Here is a 22,368-nt window from a genome sequence, read left to right on the forward strand (position 1 = left end):
GACCTAAGTAGACATCTTGGACGTCATGTGAAATCTGTTCATTTGCCATGGTATATGACTCCAGGATTGGTGTGCTGGTATTGCAGATCGATGGAAAAGGACAATTCGCTTTTACGTAAATGTCATGGTGATGTTCATTCATGTGGAACTGGTGAATTCGAGGAAAAACTGTGGATCCAATTGGTCAATGGATTTTTACATTTCCTCATCTTAACATTAAATATGAGAAATATATGGGAGCTGATGGACTATGTGAAAAGTGAAGGACTAGTGATGTTGCCAGATAACTGTTCCAAGGAGGACATTAACTTTGTGAAAATATACATTCATGAAAATGGTGTGGAGCCTAAGACTGAGATTCTGAATTCTTTGTTGACTTTGTTTCACTGGAAAACTTTGTATCATCTGTTACAAAAACTGTCATCAGAGGATCGTGAACTCAGTAGTCATTGGTATCGGCGGATGGAATTTACTTTGCTATAAAAAATGAACTATATAATGATTTGACATTTCACATTGACATTGTTATCATTACTAATGCTGTTTTGAGCAACTTTGAGTTAAAATCACTTTGTTTGCTTTTAAAGTTGATTTAAAGTGATAATGGATTTAAAACTTTGTTTTGCATTCCTAAGGATGAACATTTATGCTGAGAGATGGACTTGATTGACTTTGCTTGTGTTAAAGATAAATGTTGAATTTTGGCATAACAAGAATGACTTATTTGCATTACTTGCGTATTTTAAATGTAAAGTACCATTTCAGTTGTTGAATTATAATAATTGTTAGTTTAACAATTTAAAGTAATGGTTTATATTGTAATAATAGGGGGGAGTTTTGTTCGTCAAAAGGGGGAGAGTGTGACGATGTAGTGTGTTAGATGAGATTATTTTATATTGCTACCGGTAGATGTCTCTATAAGTAAAGTGTTGTCCGGTGTGCAAGTTTGAATCTCTCCCGTGATTGGTAACCTAAAGGTAAAACTGTTCACTGTATAGTTGGTTCTGATTGGTAAACGTGTACTATCTGAACTTGTATATAAGGTGTAACGTGAAATAAATCGGTCTCTTTGCGGCTGACTTTGCAGCTCTCTTGGCTCTTTTGGTCCTTCTTTGCGGCTCTTTGAGGCTTTTATCTGTGCTTATACTCTGAGACACCAGTAAGTACATTGTTATTTGTACCTTCATAAGGCACTCGGCCGCGAAGGCGTAACACAATCAAGTTACTGGATCAGACCGGAATTCCTTGGTACTAGCAACAGGTTTTGTCAAAACAACTCTGTCTCCGAAGCAAGTGTAATGTATGCATTATCTCATAGAACATTTTGGTTAGGACCACTTAGCAGACTGTGGGGTGTAGTATTCTATTTCCTTTTTTGTTAATATTTTTTATTTATAATTTTAATATCCACGAGTTAATACATTTTCCTTTGCTTATTGCCTTTTAAAAACAATAAGACACTGTCAGTTACATGTGACATAAATAGGCCTACCCTATGAACTATTCTTGACAATGTCGGATAGTTGGGTTTATGCCATGACTACCCCTCCACACTTTGTCCTGGTAAAGTCCTTGAAAAGTTGTTTTTACAAATGTATAACCAAAAGAATTTTAACCAAAAAAATTGCAAGACGTTTGTTTAACTACCCTTACAGCATCTATGTATTTTAAATTAGAAGTGGCATTATATACCGATGTAATTGGAAATAAATTGTCGGAAAAGAGCCATTGTCAATAAAAAAAATAGGAATTTTAAAAAAAATTTGATTAGATATAAAAAATGGAAAGAAAGGTATTATAAAAATATGAAAAGTAAGGGTGACTATATTCAGTATTACATATTAAAAAAGGGAACTTTTTCAATATTAAATAATTAAATATATTTTAAATCAATTTTACCACCCCATCAACTGAAAATTAACCCAATTGACTTTGTTATTAACTTGTTCTACTTCTATAATAAGGTTTACAATAAAGTACAGTATGGTTACCACAACTCTTTACAACATCTGCTTAAACTTTTTAAATGAATTATTTAAATTGGGCTAGTGTTTTTTGGTTCGGGCTAGTAAAGTTTGAGAGTCTGCTAGCCCGAAGGGCTAGTAGTCTAAAAAGTTTTTGGCACAGACTGTGTCAGTAAATAATTGATTAGAGTTGTTTGTGTGGAACATTAACAGTGTCTTGGTTTCCCTCTAAGGACCCATTTCAAAATGAAACTACTGTTCTACAGGAATAGATCCAATTCTGTAGGGACTCTCGCTGAATGCAATCAGATAAACGCCTCCTCCTGGCATTAATTAAAATTTAAAAAAAGCTGGTGGTTACATATATAAGGATGTGGAAACATTATTCTAGTGTTTTAATATGATTGCAGAGTCCCTGTGGAGTTGGATCAAGCTACATAGAATGATAGTTCTAGAGGGAATGTGCTCTAAATCATAATAGTGGGTAAGTCTACTAAAGTTTGCATTTGGTTTTGGGAAAATTACCAACTGCTGCTTCTTTATTGTAGAAATGTTTGTAGAGGTTTGACTATTGTAATTAAGAGCTACTTTTTTTGAGAACAAATTTTTTATGTATTACATTCATATTTATGCTGACAAGTATTCTAATGGGGCCGTACACTATTTCTTTTTCAGCTGGCAGAAGAAAGGGATAAGAGTTATCAAATGTTTTGAATTTCATCACTGGACTGATGGACATTCAGTTTCTAGGATTTCAACACCAACCAAAAGCTGCATTCTCTTTTACTGCGGACTCTTTTTCACATGCGCACAGAAACTACTGGTATTGTGTGCACATGCATTGAACTTATGATTGCCCTTGAAAGAAACATCACAAGAACAACTATTTGATTTGTGGGACTTAGCTTTTCTGTCATCACACATATGTTATAGAAATGTCACACACTGAGTGTGTTGTTAGTGTAGTTTATCTGTTAGAAATGGATTGAGATTATAATCATGTTTTTATTCACTGAGATAACCTTCAGTTGTTGTGTGTGTGAGAGAGAGAGAAAGAGAGAGAGAGTGGTAAATTAAGAAATTTCAAATGGAAACAGTGAAGGTTTTGAAAGCCAGCTTGGCACATATACAGGTATATATACACACACACACACACTGTGCATGATTTCAGTCTGTAAACACTGACAAGTTGAGAAGTTTTTGTTAGATATTTTTTTAAATATGCCTGATTATATACCGAGGTACATAAACAGTATCTTTTAAAAGAACTTATAATACTCAGTAAAAAGAAAAAATTTAGCGAAAATTATGTATGAGATTTAGTTTTTCACTATGTTCACCTGGATGATATTAGTAGAATGAGACTGTTCTTAATACCGCATTGCATTGACAACAGGCAATCTAAGGGTGTTTTAAGTGTGTTCCATATTTGATCTGCAGCTAAGTTCTGAAAATGGAACCAAGGTCCTCTTCCATTATTCCATGCACCATTATTCAGGCGAAATGCCTGCTTTGAATTCAAAGATCTGAGTTTGTATATGATGTGAAGTGAAAATTTAAATACCAAATAAATATTCTAGATATTTCAATGATGTGTTATTTGTTCCTTTTATGGATTACATTTTTATTATAAATAAAAACATTTTATTCAGAAAACTCACTCATGTCTAATGAAATGCAGATAAAGAAATGATTGCTTTCAGAAAAATTGATAAGTTGGTAGTATTTGTTTGTTTGAAAAATAACATTTAAAAGCATATATGCATCTGATTTAAGGTTGCCTCTAAGTTTTGTTTAAGCACATAAGTGAGCTTTTTTTAATCTTATGATTAAAAGTCAATCCTTAGAGTTTTTGTTTTTCATTCTGTCCCTTTTCTTATATTCAGAGTAAAATATTAAATACATGTATAAATGCCTCAAATCGATAATTTAATTAAGAGCCGCACATCTTTCCCGGGATGGGGGAGGGGGGTGTCTTAGGGGGAATCGTCCAAAACAGTCGGTATAAACCAAACTATATTATGTTTTACTTTGAATTAACTGAGTGTCCCTGTTGGGTAAAAAGTAAGATTCATTTCAAAATTGAATTCTTTTGTGAATATTGTTTCAATGTTGTTTTATTCAGAGTTGTTTATAAAGTTACATAAAACCACAAACTGGACATACGTTGTTGCCTTTAATAACAAAAAATTCTTTAATTGAGGCTTCCGTACGAACAGAGGGTGGGCTATAACACACTGTAAATTACGGGTACTTGTTTTGGTGAGAGGTGTTCAGTTTGGACCAAGGTCAGTGAAAGAAGCTTATGCCACAGTGCTGCTATTTCCACAATCAGCCCTCATATTTAGCGCTGACAACGGCAGCAATCTGTTGTAAGTACAGTGCAGACGAAGCTCTTTTTCATTGAAAATATCTTGTTCCAACGTACTCGTATAATCACCAATCTTCTATATTCCTTCCAACCCCAGGAGGATGCGTGTTAATCTGTTCATGTTAGTTAATCTATAATTCCATAGTCTATTAAATTGATGGCATTCAAAGAGAGTTGGATCGATTTACGTAGACCGATATTTACAATGGGAATGAGCCCATAATTTCATTGGCCATGGGGGCATTATTAGTTTCCGAGGAGAACGATACCTTCTCTTAAAAGTCGACAATCAATTCTGAGTTTAGTCTGTCATCAGTAATTATTACAGAGGAAAAGTATCTGCAAAATATAAAACAAGAGCCCCAAGGATCAACCGAAGGATCCAAGTTTTTAATATAAATAGATCTGCCGTAGATTAACGGTGTCATTGCAAAGTCTCGCTCGGTACTCCAAGCACTATCGGTATCGGCTTTATCAAACGTTTTCCGGGTCAGTTCGAACATTCAGAAAATGAAAATGAAAAATCTAAGAACGGAGATCCCGTGTTTTGTGTAAAATGATTACCCCTTATTTGAAGGCCTAAGAAAGTCAATGACACATGTAAAAATATACGTTTACTTCAATGAAACCTTGTTGATTTTGTTGCTTCATTTATATGCACATAAACTGTCAATCGGAAAGAAACATCGTAAAATATTAAAATAAAATGAAATAAAGCAAACGTTTATTATATCTATAATCTAGTACATGTATATTTCTATATCTATTTATCCATGTCATTTCTTGATGTAAACTATATAGGACATGTGTTACTGAAATGTTACTTATTACTACACGTAGGACTTGCATTACTTGGGAGCCTTCGTCCTGCGGACATTGAATCCTAGTAACGTATGTCCTAGGACTTCCATTCCTAGCAATGCATGCCTTAGGACTTGCATACTAGGACGTGCACTCCTGCCACATCGGTATATGATTTTTTCCTTTTGCTATTTACGAGTGTAATTACTATCAAATATGCACATATGAGATATGCAAATGTAAGATTCGCTTAGCTCATCTTCTTTTATCCCGTATTTGACTTAAAAACAGGTGTAACAGAAATGGAAGTCATAGGAATGGACGTCTGGGTTCCCATATGATTTGTACAGGTTAGGGTTAGTTGTTGTATATATTGTTGTTAGTATATGGGACGAATGTCATCTGTACTAAGTAATGGGAAGCGGACTACGGTTCCTTAGACCCCATTCCCAGAGATTAGATCGATCCAAACTAGATCGACCTAACTCCCTGGGGGTTCACGCTAAATAGCTGTCAGCCGAGTGGGCACGAAAGTTAATTACCCCCCTACAGCTTGTAGTAGGCGGGACGGACATTTAAGCCGGATTATCTGACAGTAATCTAGTGAGGGATAGATCGATCTAAAATCTATGGGAATACGCCCTTACTTCTATGGTAGGAGATAAGCTCTAATAATCATTAACATTGACAGTAACTAGAGAACGTCACTAGGATGTTTTTTTTTTTTTTTTTTAGATAAGACCGTTAGTATCCGGGTGACGTTAACCCGCTACATAACGGAAATTATAGCGGATTAACGTCACCCGGATACTAACCCGCTATAACAGAAATTATAGACGCTGCTATTTAACAAGCTAACGTTGATTGGGGCCACAAATAGGTTTTTGCAACATCAAGGATCTACTACTTGGATATTGTTCTCCCAAACATTGGTATTTCTCGGTTCGCGACGGCAGAAAAAATGAATCTACGCGTTTTCTGTGTTTTGATTATGGTCTACATTTTGAGCGCCGTCATTCACGGGGAGACGTCCTCTCCAGAATATATTTCGCAGATGCAACTCTTGTATCGCACCAACTTACAAATAGAATATGTAGAGAGGGCAATGAGACGTCATTGTCCGGCACTGATAGTAGAGCTGGGTTCTCTGGGAGTGCCACTTAGCCTCCTTAGGAAAAGAAGAACAGCAATGGACCTGGACCAAGTCAGATTGAATGTGGAATTGGCCAAGCACGTGCTGTCAACGCTTAAACTGAAGTATCTGTCCCCGGGGTGTCAGGTAAGTAAAAAAATCTGGAAACTCCAGCGATTTCATCAGCCTGCGTCTGTCGTTTCCAGTTTCAGAGATATTTGGCAGTCGAACTTTCCGTTTGCACGTAGACGTGTTAATATTATTTATGATCAATGCAGCTATGTTTTAACATTCTTAATTAGAATGCTGAAAGAAGAGGTTCACGTTTTACGTTGATAGATCATATTGTCACAACATAATGTAGTTCGATTAAGGTTAAGTGGCCTGTTAGCCAAAATCAGATTGAAATATTTTATATAAAACTGGCGAAATGGGCATTATTTTATTAAGTTCCTTCTACCGGTTCATAGAAACTTGGAAGAAACTGAAAATTACATTTCCCTATGCCACTTTGACATGAATGGTTTCCTCAATATCCCTCTCGCGTCATTTAAATTACAATGCATGCTTTTAAACGCTTAAAATTGAACAAAACTTTAAAATGTTTGCATGTCGCTGATTTTTCAGAATTCAAGTTGTTTGAATTCAAGTTGTCAAAACGGGGGTTCATGCATTAAAGGTCCAGGCGATAACGTTTCATGCGCATGCCCGACGGGATATACTGGCGAGAAGTGTGAGATTAGAGCAGCCCCCGTGGCATGTACATCAACCTGGTTATCAACTTGTAAAGAGACGTACGGAACTGGCCGCTGTTCGTGAGTTCAAGATATCTCTCTTTCTCTCTCTCTCTCTCTCTCGTGCACACGCACTCATACAAACACAAATGCACATTCGCAAACCACTAATTTTTATATCAAAATTTGATATAATACCTTATCAATGTGTATAGTATAAAGGAACCTTTTCTTGCTTCTTCCCAGATTGGAACCACCTATGTATGCACTGTTTATGTTGAAAATCTCCCACAAAACTGCTTGTTTGGCATACAAATAAATGTCTGTTTTAACTCTGTGATAATTAAGGCGCAACCCGATTACTTGTTGATACACATACAAGATTGATGAGTCCTGGGAAGGGGGGCATGTGGACGCAAATGAATTGTTTTCTTTTTTTTTCACTGAAACTGATATTAATGCAGATTGAACGGCCATTCCACGAAAAGGGGTACAATTCCAAAACAAGAAATGCAGTGATATGAACTTTGCAAAACTGGAAAACTTTTTATATAATTTTGATGAAGAGGCATTCAGAGAGTAGTAGAAGAATTTTAACCCACACCATTACTGTATTTAAAGAAATATGCACGTGTAAACATGGTACAGTATTTTTTTCGTTACGGAGGTTAGGTAACATCTAAATTAGGTTATATTTCAATCATGCCAAAGGTCACAGGCTCCATATTTGATTCAATTATTAAGATTTTGTATGTATTCAAAATATTATTGCCCATTTAAGATTTCTCTTCAATTATAGAAAATGCGGTGCAAACACATTGATAATAAGTGGCTCGTTTTCTATAAATACAAAGCCTGAGATATTCCAATTTAATTATTTTATTAATCATTGGGGACAGACTTTCTTTTTTATCATTCTATTTGTTTATGAACAAAGTGCAATCAATCTATTATGATATGAGCATTGATCAATGAGCACACACATATCCAATGTTCAAATGAAAAATGAGTAATTTCGTAACGGAGGTTAGGTCATTAATAGCGATCATATTTGTTTTGATATTTCTTAGCTTAAAGTAGACTTTAGAGGCTGAATTCGGAATTTGTAGTATTACAGATACGACAAACGTTACATAATAACAAAACATTAAACCTACATGTACATGATCGCAGCTATAGGCAGTAAAAAACAACACAATACCCGAGAAAGTTGATGTATACAATCAAGTAGGCCGACAATAGACACGTGTTTGCGGGTAATTGTCCATTTAAAGTTACTGGAAGCATCTAGAAGATGTTAAAAACTATTATGTGCTACTGAAACAGTAAAATAGGGCCTAATAACCCCGCAGTTCTACCTGATAAATACAAGCGTTGCTTCAATGCTTAATATCTTTCGCCATATGTCTCCCGCGAAAATAATGTCTGCTACATGTACGCTAGTACTGATGTCAGCTAGTACCATTTTTCTTGCCAAGACAGTCCTGAAAACTCCTCATTTCGCTTAAAATCAGAATGATAAGTTCAAAAAGGCATCGTCAAGTGACAAATGGAAATCAATTTGAAAAAACAAATCACGATTTACCCTCGATTTTATAGCAAACTCGAGTAAAAACTTAAATGGTTAGCTTATCTTGATAGAATTATCAGCTATATATATGTATATTTTATATCTATATTAATACGGGGTAATGTCTTTAACAGCAAGCCGTATGAATGCATACTACATCAGAACATAGAAGTAGAACTACTTCTATGATCAGAACTAACTCACAAAACCACAGAAATAACGTTTTAAAGTATTTAAAACAGTCATTTTTATAACAATTAACTTATTTCGGTAACGGAGGTTAGCATAACGGATGCAAGGTGACACGCACTCTTTTTCAGTTTTTATCCTCGGGATAACTTTGCATAACTATTGAATGAATTTTTTAGGAAGAAGTTGGTCCTTGCTTAACAAAAATGATGTTTTTAACTTTCTAAAACAACATTTTCTTCAAATTTGGTCCGTTACTGAGGTTAGGCTCTTAAATGCGACACCCTGACTTTTGTGAGTTAACATTCTCTATGATGGAACGCATCCTTCAAAATTAACAAATAGCACTGTTTTATTAAACTTCATGTATTAAGAGTTTGAAAAATGCACAGGAAGGCCATTTAAGAGCATTTTCTTTTATTCTTACACTGAGTTAAAAAAGCGTTACGGAGGTTAGGGGTTACTGAGCGACATTGATTAAACTATCACAGTGACGTAACTAACCAACAAATTCGACAGAGAACACTATGTATGATAAAAAGAAACATGAATTCAAATTAGTTGAGGACTAAAAACACTAAAATACGGGAAAATATAAACTTTTTCTTGTGGCAAATCAGCTATAATACCGAAGCGACACGTCGAAATCGTGCTTTTTGCGGCATATAGACCCCCGGGGTTCCCCTCAAAGCAAGTGGTACTATATCAATTGTTGTTTTTTAAGTAGAACACATCGGGTCCTGCTAAAAAAGGCTAAAAAAAGCTAAATTGCAGATGCTTTTACTACTGAAAATAAGCTGCGACAGGTATTATTCAGAATTGTACCCTTTTTCGTGGAATGGCTGTGAAGAAGAGACGCGTATGCAGTTTGTCTCAGGGTCTAGTGGTGTAAATGTCAGTATTTTGTTCCATTGTGGGGGCAGCTGCATGTGAACAATGTCTGCAGCAGAAATCTATTCTTAGAATTAGAAATTAATCCGTCTTTTGCGTTTGGGTTTCATTTGAACACGCTTTACACATGTACATTTAGTTTTGGGCAACACTCAGTCACTGGGCAACTCACCACATTGAACGCATTTGTCAGAGATTGATCGAAGGCATTAGAAAACAGATGCACATTAATGACAGACATAAAGAAGATAAATGTAATACTGACGAAGGACCTGTAATTGAACGATCCAATTTTAAGGTTGGTACCACCCCCAACAAGAAAGATTGCCATGGAGCCTGGTCACGTGGTAACCCACGTGACATGTCAAGAACCTTTGTGATATCACGCAACTTCTTGTGAACGTACGTGAACAGTCACTCTCTTATTTATGACTTTATCTATTATTTCAGTTTCATCTGTCCGATCGGCTGCATTAATTCAGGCACCGTATGGGGGACAGGGAGTTATACAGGGGTAAGTTATGGTTTGAAAAAAAGGGTGGAAAAGGAATATTTCTGTCTTCACATGCAGTCATTATATATTATCCTCAGGTGTTATGTAACACTTGTATTGTCATTAAAACGGATGGATATTCCACATTTTTATACAATTTACGCACAAGTCCACGTTTTAGTTATAAGTTATAACAATAAAAAACTAAAACAGTTCGCACAGAATTATCAACGCCTTAGTTTATCAACACTATCTGAAATAAAACAGTCAGTAAAACATTATAGGGTAATAAATAAATCTCCACTCATTTATTTATTTATTCATTTATTTATTTATTTATATTGTCCTATGTTGGCAGGACTCCAGATTGTGCCGAGCTGCCATTCATGACGGCCGTATACCAGCAGCGGGTGGAGTGGCCACAGTGATAGGTCTAGGACCGTTACAGTCCTTCAGAGGAACAACACAGAACGGGGTGACGACAGCCAGGTAGGAACCTATCATCAGTACAATTATGCTAGTGCTGCTTGTTTATACTGTACATGCATTTTTTATTTTACGTGGGGGTGCATGTTTTGAGTTTTTGATGAATTAGAAGCGTTTATGTATGGGAGTTTTTGGAAGAGGTTCGTTAGTGTTGCGATGTGGTGTTAAGTAAGGTATAAATAGAATATATTTTCAATATTATTTAATCCAGTATTTGTATGACGCATTTTATGAAATGTAGTAGAAAAAATAAAGAGTTAATCATTGCGTTGTTAATAAATAGGAATCTAAGAAGATATTTTTGTTTGTTTTTTAATGTTTTAATTTTAAATGGATTGCTTTCTTTTTCAGCTACGGTAGCTATGGAACTTCCTTCCGTTTCGTCTAAATAACAAGAAAGCATCAGACAATGAGACTTGTAATACCCAAGAATCTCCTTTAATAGTCTGCATTATTCCATGTTTGATGACGTGACGTCAGTTCTAGGCGATCGATTATGACGTCACAATGAATTATCCCTGCATTACTACCGCCATTAGCACTAACGGACTGCACATGCCACGCTTGTCTCAGCTTTGATTCTCTCTCAGTTTAGAATTCTCATGTTTTGTTATCATATTCAGAATAAATGCATGCAGCTTGTAAAAAGGAGTATGTTTTTTATGGCTTTGGCAAAGTCAGATATGATGTTTTATTCAACACTTTTTATTTCAACTTCTTCTTATTATTATCAAATTTGCAAGCCGAAGGTTGGATAAATACATTCTTTGCATCATACATGTAGTTGAATAAAATCACTAGTGAATAAGAACAGAGGAATATTAAAAGACATGTTGACAAGTTTAAAATAAAATAACTAAAATGCAAGGTTAAAAATGAGATAAAAGTCTATCAGTCAATTTTGGAACTTGTATATCGCACTGGTTAAAAAGTCACTTATTGATCGTTTTGTTTTAATTTTAGATCTTTTGAATGTCTCCGGTTCCCTTAATGAATATTTGACATTTTGTTTTGGTTGTAAAAGATAATGCAATCTTTGATTCGATTCACTTGATATCCTAATAAACATTTTTTTGCATTCATTAACTACACGTATGTTCACAAGCAGCGTCATATTCAAGATGAGGATAATTTTAAGAGCTCTTTCTTCAGATTTTTCTACTAGGGCAGTCAATTCATTTGTTAACCCAAAGTGCCAGACAGGAGAAGCATATTCTAAAACTGGTCTTATGACCGAATGTAATAAATCATCAGTTTTGAGGCCTGCACGCTTCAGGTGTTGTAGAAAATAAATCAAGATGGTTATTATTTATTACAAAACATTTTACATGAGATGTACAGCAGACTTTCATGCAGGTATTTTACTATTTATTCATAAAAGAAAATGACCTCAGTTATAGATTAGCTAAGTGATCATCATCGCGAATAATACAATGTAGCATTAACATTGTATCAAACGACTCCCTTCCCACCACGAACATTGTACCTGTAATTTTATCCCTGCGTTAGCTTGTGCACCAATCTTTTTTTTCTTTTCTTTTTACTTCAGTACCAAATTCATATTAAAACGATGATGCTAACCATCTTGTAAAATATTAATTATCTCCAGTACTTATCTAAGTTGTGTAAAAGAGAAACCATGTTGGACGTATTCATACATTGCATAGTTTCCTGGTCAATTGCCCCTGGCCAAATGTAAGAACTGTAAGTGGCGGATTTAGAGGGGGTCAGGGGAGTCATGACCCCCACCCCTCTTCGGTTTCTGAAAATTTTATCGCCAATATTCCCCTCTTGAAATTAGAATTTTGACCAGCTAAATCATAATTCTAAATCGTAGGCCTACTAAAGGTCACTGTTTGCTCTCCAAAACACCATTTTTAGTCGGGTCCGTTGAGCAGACCCCAAACCCCACACCAAGAGGGCGATGGTCTGCTTCGCGTCCGAGTCCTGTCGTTCCGGACCCCCCCCCCCCCGCCCCTTCTAATAATCCTGGATCTGCCCCTGTCCTCGCCCCTTCATCTCACCCCAGCAGCTGAAGTCGCAAACACAACGGCACTGTGAGGACGTTTGGAACTATTCTATCCACGCTTTACTGAAGTGAAATAAACTAACAAAATATTTACAAGAGCGAAGTAGCGGTTTGTTTGTTAAATAGGAATGGACGACGCACATGAAAATGTCTAGAGCTTTGTATTTTATTTATTTATTTATTTATTTATTGCAGAAAGTAGAATTTTACAGTAAAGGAATCTGTCGATATTCCACACATAATGCAAAAACATTTATTCTTCCTTCTTCCACGCACATACCGGGGTACATAGTTGTACTAATTATTTTGAAATGACCCATGCGCTACCTCCAGAAATGTCATATTCCTTTACTTGAATCTGTTTTTAAATTGGTTTCTTTTGCTAAATTCTTCTTTTCACAAAATAGTTTGTAATCTAGAGTGTTGTATTAGACACGCTAAAGGGGCCAGAAAGAGAACTAGTTTTGGAAACATGTTGTATATTTTCTCTTGAACTATTTTGCAAGTTTATTACCATTCTTACTTCAGATTTTAGCGCTCTCTTTCGGCGTACGCACTGTTTCACAGCGAGAGAAATCATAGTGCGCGATGATTGACGTTTGTTTATATAACCTGTCAATCAAGCTGTTATTACTTGACAGCAACTATCAAAACTAACTGAATTTGATTGGCACCTTGTCAATCAAAGGATATTGAATTTTTACATGTTCGGAGAGAAGAGTGTAGTAATTGTGTTAAACGTTTGTTTAAAAAAAACTTACATTCATAGTCGTGTGCGCTTGACCGCTTCCATCAAAGTTGAATTAGCCTGTTCGAATTTGATCGATATAATACCTGTCTATAACAATACATGTCGTAACATTCTGGAGGTAGGGGGCATTTTATTTTCTGTTTTTGCAGCGCGTTAAAAAACGTCGAGTTCTTTTATTTCAACCGAGAGACATGAAATTTAACAACGTGAAAGAGTTCCGGGTTCTTTCACAGGCGTTTTTAATTGTACTAAAAGTCAGTTGTCATTCTCTTTCTGGATATGATGTAACATGAATAACGTTGATGTCGATGTTTGTTGCTCCATAATCCCTTCTTTGGTGCTCGTTCGAAATCGGAACTTCGTATACGAACTGAACATATTACTTTAATCATACTCATATTCTTTTACACCCAATGAATATTTTTAGATCATTTTTTAAAAACGAATGGTAGTAAAAGTAAAACCTTGTCATTTTTTATGAGCTACGGAGAGAAAAAATGCCGAGATAATGATGTTAGTGGCCAGGTAAAATTAAGAACTACCGGTTTTGTTCGTTCCTTATAAAGGGCCGGGGCAATAAGTAGCCCGTCGCTGTATATATTGAAAGGAGCGTGCGTGAAAACTGTTGTTTTAAAATAAACTTCACAATTAAAACTGCCAAATTAAAATTGAAAACAAGTTTATGCATAGCGTTAACAATCTTTCGAGCTTTAATCTGCGATATATTGTTAGTACTTCATAAGTATAAAAACTCCGGATTTCTATAACGTGTGAAAATTAATAAACTAATAGTGGAATAAGTCGGGCTGGTTTGATCAAAGAATTGAAATTTTTGGTTGAATTTATTGAAGTTGTTCGTTCAATATTTTATACTGTACGCTATTTCATCAGATTGGTAAAAACTTATCTTTTCTTTATACATGAAATGGTTGCTACGCCCTAAAAGAGTTAAAGGGTTTGCTTCATGCCGTCAGAATGGCCTGAACGGAACATATTCTTCAGAAAACATGCCCAACTAACGATATCTAAATCCAAATACACAAATTAAAAGCTCATTTTGTAAATTTTTAGCTTTAAAAAACGTCCTATTTGCTCGGCCTGGAAGTTAATGAGCCACGTGGTCACGTGGTCCAATGACGACAATCGAGCCACTGGAGAACAGAGCGTGCTTAGCTGTCAAACTGAGCTGCATTGTCTACCTGTAAGATGACTTCTCTGGCTTCTGATAAAAGTTTATACTCATTCAAATCTCTTACCCGAGGGGTCTAAATCCTCGTGAAGCTGTGTAAAACCATTTCCCGTCTAGTCATTTCTTTAACAAGCATTTCATTATGGTTATCCCAAGTTGTATAAAACACTGCATTTGAATGAGTTGATTATTGCATATGAGGTCCATGTTATTTGTGAAATTTAATTTATTTTATTAAACCGCTGACACTCCGTCTTGCATACTTTTATTAAACTGAGGTAAACAATGCCCGTTACCTTGACAAGTCCTATCTTAATCATCCATCTAACTGGAACTTCCTTTACCTCTTAATTAGAGGGTTAAATGGCATTCAATTTGTCTTGCTTGTATCGAACGCACTCTCTATCTAAGCTTTACTCCAGTTATCTCAGGTAAAAATCTACCTGTGCGTTAGTTACAAAGCGCAGCTCCCGTAGACCTGGGGGTACTAGATAAAATCTGAACACCAGGTTTATCGAGGAGCTAGAGAAAGAAAGGAAGAATTTTTCCTGCACAACTTCATAGGAATTTTAACACGGACTTGATCCAGCTTAGATCTCCAAACTAACAGGGTGACATGGGCAATTTTCACAAACAAATCATAAAACTATATTTCAGTTAACCGCCTTTAAAATAAATATACCGTTCTGGGTAAATTAAAATAGTTATTAAATCGCAAGAATATTTTTGACTTAAATGATGATTTTATTATTAATGGAAATTAAGCTACTATATGAGGTACATTTGCTGTGATTACGCTGTCGTTCATGTTTTGCGTAAGTCTACATTTTGCTGTATGTGCTTGTAATCTTTTTAAATATGTGCGTACAATTTTTGCAGGTCTGGTTACCCCCCTGTTATGTGATGAAAGTATTAATTTGGCAATTAGTTCCTTAGCTTATTTGAATAGAATTGCAGTGTAAAATTTTCAACAAGATGTTGGCGAAATAGCCCATTACTCTTTGTAGGTATTTCCCCCGTCAAAGTTTGTCTAAAATTATCTTTCAATCTTTATTCTTTCAAAGACAGTATAAAGTTACCTGACATATTTTCGTGTAAACTTAATGACAAGCCAAGTGTCTCCAGTTCATTCCGTACTCAATTTTACCCAAGCAAATTTTTTTCTTGAGTAGATCTTTATAGCACGGTGTTATAAGCTTACCAATTTGCGAAAAAAAAAAAAAAAAAAAAAAAAAAAAATTGCGTACTGACGCAGAATTTGCGTTTCAAGTTATAAAATGATCAATCTTTTAAATTATTTAATATTTCAGATGAAATAATCTTCAGAAACAAATCCTCAAAGCATAAACTAATTAGGATAACGAACCATTTTATTATAGCAGTTCCCATTTTTTCTTTAATATAACGCTCTTTTTCCTGTTTTTCCTCAACACGTTTTCTTCCACGGAAGCTTCAAGATACCCTGAGAGCAATTTCTTTTATTAATGTTCGCGACCGTGTTTGAACTTAATTGTTTAAGTATTGATATTTAACGTCATTTACAAATACCAATAAGATAACCCCATGAAATAAATGAGATATATTGAAAAATATGAAAGCCCACCAAGACGAGTTTCATACCTGTTATTACCTGGCTTGGGAATTGCAGAGGTGCATAATTAACAGGTTTGTTGTAAACGAGCTTTTGGTCAACTACAATGCATTTGAAATGCATCAGCAATCAGTAAGTTTGCCAACTGATGACAGTTAATCTGAAAGACTACCAGCTCTTGATATGATCTAAACCACCTGAGGTGATCATGATCTAGAGCATCGCAACTATTGTCACCGAAGTTAGTAAGTAAGTCACGGAAGACCGTCACAGACAAAGAAAGATTGTCAACGAGAGCTGCAATTTTGCTGAATCCCACGGCAACACACCGAGGCATAACGAAAATTCCTCAACTCCGTTCAACACAACTTTCCTTAACTTCTCCGTCTGTACAGTATGCACCATGCAGCTCAGTTGAGTCTCATAGACCTTTATCGTGATTGTCGTCACAGTACCACGTGACCCAGATCTGTTGCTTCATTTTTGCATATTGAGGTGAGGTTTACTAAAACGCTTTTTTTTCTACTAATAGATTGTTTTTATAATTTTTAAATGGCGGGGATCGATTAAAACATACCTCTAGTGTATAGATTGAGTGCTGTATCTTCAAAATTCGAGAAATGGATTTTTACATGAACATTGTCCTTTAATATTTCATCGAATATTTACTTGAAACATACTTTTTTATCTAATTAATTTTGTTCTATTTTTAAGTAAAAACAAAATTAATTCAGCATCAACAACAGCGTCTTTGTTTTGCCTCATCTAGCACATTCTATGATTTTTTTTTTTTTTTGTCCGAAGACGCATATTATAATGTAATAGTGACATTCCTCTCTTTTAGTACGTAAACAAAAAAAAACTGCACTCAAAAAATTGTCTGCGAGGCAACTTCATATCTTGGTTTTCTTTGTCCCAAATTTGCCCTTAGAAATACCCACAGATACTGAGCTTACTAAAGTTCCGATTTAAGGGCCATTCACAAGTAAACTCAGTACCGAAATAACGTTATTTTTCTCTATAAATTGAACACCATTTCAACGGGCACCCGTCTCCATGGTGTACATTACCAATGTAATCTATATACGGAAATGGTCACGGGACAACTAAAATGGAACCTGCGCTGCTGCTCGTTTTAAATAAAATGTTTGTCAAATTAACATGATATTTTAAGCTTTTATTTTCTAAAAAATTCAGTTTCAATGGGATATAATTCCAACACGGCACAGTTATGTATATTTAACATTTCATATCACAGCTGTTGTGGAAAAAATTCAGAAAATTTTTCATGTTTTTGCCACTATGATTTCAGCACCTCCCCAGGATGGGGGGCATGATTGCTCGGTATTATACAACAAATTCTAAAGTTGAAATCGAGGCTTCTGTACGGAAGGTGGCCAAGCATATATTATTATGTAATCTAGGTGAGTATTTTGGTGAGATGTGTTCAGAAAGGACCGAGGTCAGTAAAAGATGGAGAAGAAAGCCTTGTGTCTCATGCCACAATTTTCACGAAATGGTCGGAAATCTGGGACTGAAATTGCCATCGATCTGTTGTAAGTACTGTATAGATGGTGGAAGATAACATTGGTTATTTGGCGTTGATGATATTAAGCAAAAATTGGTGTAATTTGCAAATAAGGCATCATGTCGACATTTTGTCTTGACGCCAACAATATTTTTCATGAAAAGTCCAAATTCAACTTGACGTTTAAATAGCTAATTATCGGTTCTTATTTTCAGATGGAATGCATTTGCCAGAAAACGGGTGGTGAGAGATTTGCTCCAGCAGTGAACGCGTCTTACGTCTTAAACAAAGTAAGGACATCTTGGCAGGTAACTTCATTCTCAGGTCCTACCCCGGTAATTTGTTTTTTAAAAATTTCAAAACCCACCTCAGCAAATTCCTACCCGCCAATGTGCACATGTCGTGACTATGTTGTTCTACTTTCTAAGATCTCATAAATGTTGTTTTTACTACCCTCCTGTCATATATTTATTTCTAAAATTTCACTTTATACGTAATCCGAGGGTCACTATCTTTTTAGTAGCACCACTGACGTGTGGTTCTAAAGACACAGAATGTTGTCACGTTACAGTGTGTACACGGTGTAAAAGAATAGAAATTATATTGTTTGAAAGTGCATGATAACATAGAACGTGTCAGCTCAGTATATATACAGTATATTCCACTAATTTAAAAGTTGAAAAGTGGTTTGTTGAATATTACTATAAGAATCGAAATCGGTTGCCGTAAAATTAAAACTTGCTTTATTTAATCAACCCTTAGACATTGATTTGTAAAGGTGGTTTTTGTTTAATTTCAGTGACTCAACCGTGCACGAGAAGATTGAATACGCTCTCCATCATTGACGTCAGACTCGTGTTCCACAGCGGCTGCATCCATGTCAAGATTACATGTCGCATGTCAGAGTCTGTCCGCTAGTAAATTTGCAGGGTTGAAACTTAATATAAAGTGTAATGTTTACTTTGGGTTGTGAATCGACTGTAGTTGTTTTAAAACTATCACAAAGTAGTGTTCAGGAAGAGTACTTTGCTACACGTACATGTAGTAGTGTTTTTTTTCCATGTAATGTAGGTGTGGCAACATAAACAACAATGCACATGTAGAACGACCGGTTTTCTTTTTGATTGTAACATATTTGTAGGACAAATCTGCAATTTGGCTCTTCTCCGTGAACAATTATTTATTCAAAATTGAATTGTAGTATTTATTTTGGTGATGTTTAGTTTTGGAAAGAAAGAAAATATTCCAACCGTGTAAAATGCATTTATGGAAGTCTTTGGAAGTTATTGTTATATTGTTATATTGTCAAGTCGTCAAGTTATATTGTCAAGTACGCGCCATATTTGATCCACGGACTAGATAGACGGTGGTTCAACTGGTTGTGAACTCGGTCTAATGCTTTAGAAAGCGTCTGGAAGTTGCAGTGTGTGTTCAGTTGTTCTTCGGAAGAAAAAAAAGCGAGATGTGCATCCCCCGAAAATCAATAATTCGCTGTAATTTAAATAATTATGTTTCAGAAATTGCAGCATTATCAAACTGGCAGAATGTGTCATTAGTATTGCAGAACTGTCCACACGTATTGAAACGATCTTTCTTAAGTTTGAATGTGCGATTTGACGCATGTCAAATAAACTTTGTGTTTCAATAAGGGGAGGGGTCAAAAGTCACCCTGGTTTTAGAAAAGAAACCAAGGAGTTGAAATTTCCCGAAATTAATATGCATTTGTTATTGCACGAGTGGTAGGTTACAAAGAAAAATCGTTGTGTTACAGAAAATATTTTATTTCAGAATATTTTCTACATTAAGGGGTCTATATAGGACTGACATTCATCAAAAACTTTCACATTCTTAATTTTCGACAAATTCTTGACAAAGTCAAATCAATCATTTTAGCTGTCACAAAGCCGATTTTTTAGAATAATGAGTACTCGATGAAGTTTTTAAGACTGTTAATTTCTGTCAATACTCCCAAAATAGAATGTGATGCAATTTAAAGCGAAATTTATAGCAAGGGATGAAAAACTAAAGAAACATTTTCGTAAATTTACTTAGATTTTGGCTAGCAGTTATTAAGCCTATTGTTTGAAAATTCTTTTTAAAATATCCAAAAGTGTTTAGATCAGCGCTCTGTTAAAGGTTGGCATTGTACTTAGTATTTTTGTAGTTTATTCTTTGGTAGAGATCAAAGGGTGATTAATGAAGAACTTCTTATATGTCAGTCCTGCATGTCCTGTATAATGCCGAATGTCGCTAGATCACTTAATACCGGAGACCAGTCTTAAGTTTATTAGCATTGTCTTAGTAAGTGTGGATTTCAAGTAAACTAATATTTCGTATTCTTTCCCGTTTTCTTTGAAATGGCTATGGTTGAAATAAGCTTGTAAGTTGGTCATGTCAAATGACGTTTCTGATTCGCATGCTGTATAAAATTCAGTTTTCGCTCAAAGTTGTGCCATGAAGTACATATTTTAGGAATTAAGAAAATACGTTGATTTTGGACATGACAATATTTATCGATGAACTAAACAACCAGGAATCTTACATAATTTGATTATATTTGAACACCAATTTTTGTTTTATGTGCGAGTATCAGCAAGACGACATAGTGCTTGCATGTGGGTACATGTGTCGGGATAGGATGAGGTTATATGCATATTGAATTTTCTATATCGATCACACCAGTGAATTTAGACAGACGTTATTATTATTTTTTTGTAATCTTTTGGTTAATTTTCCAGTTTGCCTGTAAATTTTGACAAAAACCTATAAATTCTACCTTCTTGTTGGTATTATGTCTATCATAGTATTCCTGAACTTCTTTATAAATAAAGGCTACGTCGGTCAAGTAAAAATTTTCCAATATGCATAGAATCTCGCCGTGTTGTACACTAGTTAGCTACAGAACCATTTTTGTATGTAAAAGCTTAATTTACATGTCACAGTACGTTTTATGAAATTGCCATTAATGTAGAAGCAAAAGATATTCCAAGTTTTGTAATATTTTTGAAAACAATGCTGTTACTTTTTGTATAAATTTATGCGATAATAAATGTGCTATATTGTTTTATGAGCAAAACAGTAGTTATTTTCCTTAACTACAGAACCACCGACTCCTTGCTATTCTGTGTTCGTAGCACTGTTTTGTAGTAGTTGAAATTGTTTATTTTGGTTTATTTTTGCAAAAGGTAATTTGCTTGGACCCAGCAGCGCCAGGAATCGAACCTGTAACCTTCTGTCTGAGAGGCAAGCGCGTTACCTACTCCTCTAAGTGTTCCCACCCACCCTCCTCAGGTAGACTTTCTTCTTATAGTAACCAAAGGAAATTTTTAAAAAGTCTTTGGGAATTACTTGCTTTTATCCAAGTACGCGAGCAGGAAAGTGAACCCCAGGTACCAATGAACATGAAAATACTACAACGCATTGAATAATTTCGGTATTTCTTTATTAAGACCAAAACAAATTTCCATTCCATATATGCATGTATATTTAACAATCTTGAAACATCAGTTTGTGGGACTACAATTGTGATTCTTTTTAAGTTTTGAAAGTTTGAATAAAATGATATAAACAAAGTCATTAAGATCTTCGTTAGAATTCACTAAATATGTAACAAATTCAATCTATTTGATTTGACAAATAAAAGTATCAACTAAACTTCTTATGATTGATCTTATGTTTGATATTAAAGAAAATATTTCAGAAAAGACTTTTTCCTTTAAAAAACAGCGCCGGATCTGGTATCCACCCCACCTTTAACTAAACCGCAGAAAAATCGAAAAGGAAACCCACTCTGGACTAACGTTATCAAGTACACATAATGCTATAAATTGCCTAGAATTTCACAATTTGACTACATTTAAATGTTCCAGATCCGACGTTGTTTTTGCTCTGTTTCTAACCATGCGGTATTATAAGAATCATTTCAATAACTAAATGCCTACAATCATGAGCAATTCTACAACTCTCGTGACAAATGAACATGAATTGACCTCACATAACACATGTAGAGAGTAAACATTTTTACACCTGCTGATTGATCTAATAAAAATAAGAGACAATTTTTAAAGTTGGGCAGATTTTGAAAAATAGTATCAATGGTCCCTTCAACTTTACACAGAATCTGATATATATAATTAATTTTTTTAAGAAAGCATCATCATCCCTGAGGCCATTTACATTTTTACGAAATTCGTAGTGTACATGCTTGAATCTTGTAGCCTAGACATCAGAAAATTGGATCATCAACAAGAACAAGCTTATGAAATCAAGTATTCTAATCTCTTATCTGAGCATTTAAAGCAAAGACAACGTTAAAGGCACATAGTGAGCGCTGGATCCGTATGTAGCTAATATTTTATTTTTCTAGAAATTTCTACAATAAATCACCAAGGTATACGGTATCCAGAACAGTTCACAACAATACGATCCACAGAGTCATTAATTTTTTTTTAGAAATTTTAACAACAAATCACATAAAGGCAAGGAATACGGTATCTAAAAGAGTTCACAGCATTACAATCCATATACTCTCTTCTAGCTCCAAAAAAGGCCCTTTCGTAATGAAAATAGAAGCTGGTCAATTTCACTCACGGCGGCAAAAATTGAAATTTACAACATGAAAACGTGTTTCTATCTATTCCAAACGGCAT

The 22,368-nt window shown here is 35.1% G+C and overlaps 1 protein-coding gene and 2 long non-coding RNA genes across 4 annotated transcripts in view; all 3 read left to right on the plus strand.

The window, feature by feature from the left end:
* LOC147761828 (uncharacterized) overlaps window positions 1-22,368 on the plus strand; it is a 127,343-nt gene that overhangs the window by 80,656 nt on the left and 24,319 nt on the right. The gene's annotated exons all lie outside the window — the stretch shown is intronic.
* LOC106162175 (uncharacterized) lies at window positions 5,928-11,951 on the plus strand. The gene is made up of 5 exons (XM_087013695.1): window positions 5,928-6,415; window positions 6,896-7,083; window positions 10,103-10,166; window positions 10,504-10,634; window positions 10,983-11,951. The coding sequence occupies exons 1-5, from the start codon at window positions 6,098-6,100 to the stop codon at window positions 11,017-11,019; spliced, it is 738 nt and encodes a 245-aa protein (XP_086869821.1). The 5' UTR covers window positions 5,928-6,097; the 3' UTR covers window positions 11,020-11,951.
* Window positions 17,588-20,677, plus strand: LOC106164334 (uncharacterized). Of its 2 annotated transcripts, none has more exons than XR_001238564.2 (3): window positions 17,588-17,747; window positions 17,935-18,027; window positions 18,519-20,677. It is a non-coding gene; the product is annotated as an uncharacterized LOC106164334 (long non-coding RNA). The 2 variants fall into 2 exon arrangements; XR_015334710.1 differs by having other exon boundaries at window positions 17,591-17,747; window positions 17,935-18,009.

The sequence above is a fragment of the Lingula anatina genome, chromosome 5, assembly GCF_051362555.1.
Source record: "Lingula anatina isolate TDL-2025a chromosome 5, LinAna3.0, whole genome shotgun sequence".
Taxonomy (NCBI): domain Eukaryota; kingdom Metazoa; phylum Brachiopoda; class Lingulata; order Lingulida; family Lingulidae; genus Lingula; species Lingula anatina.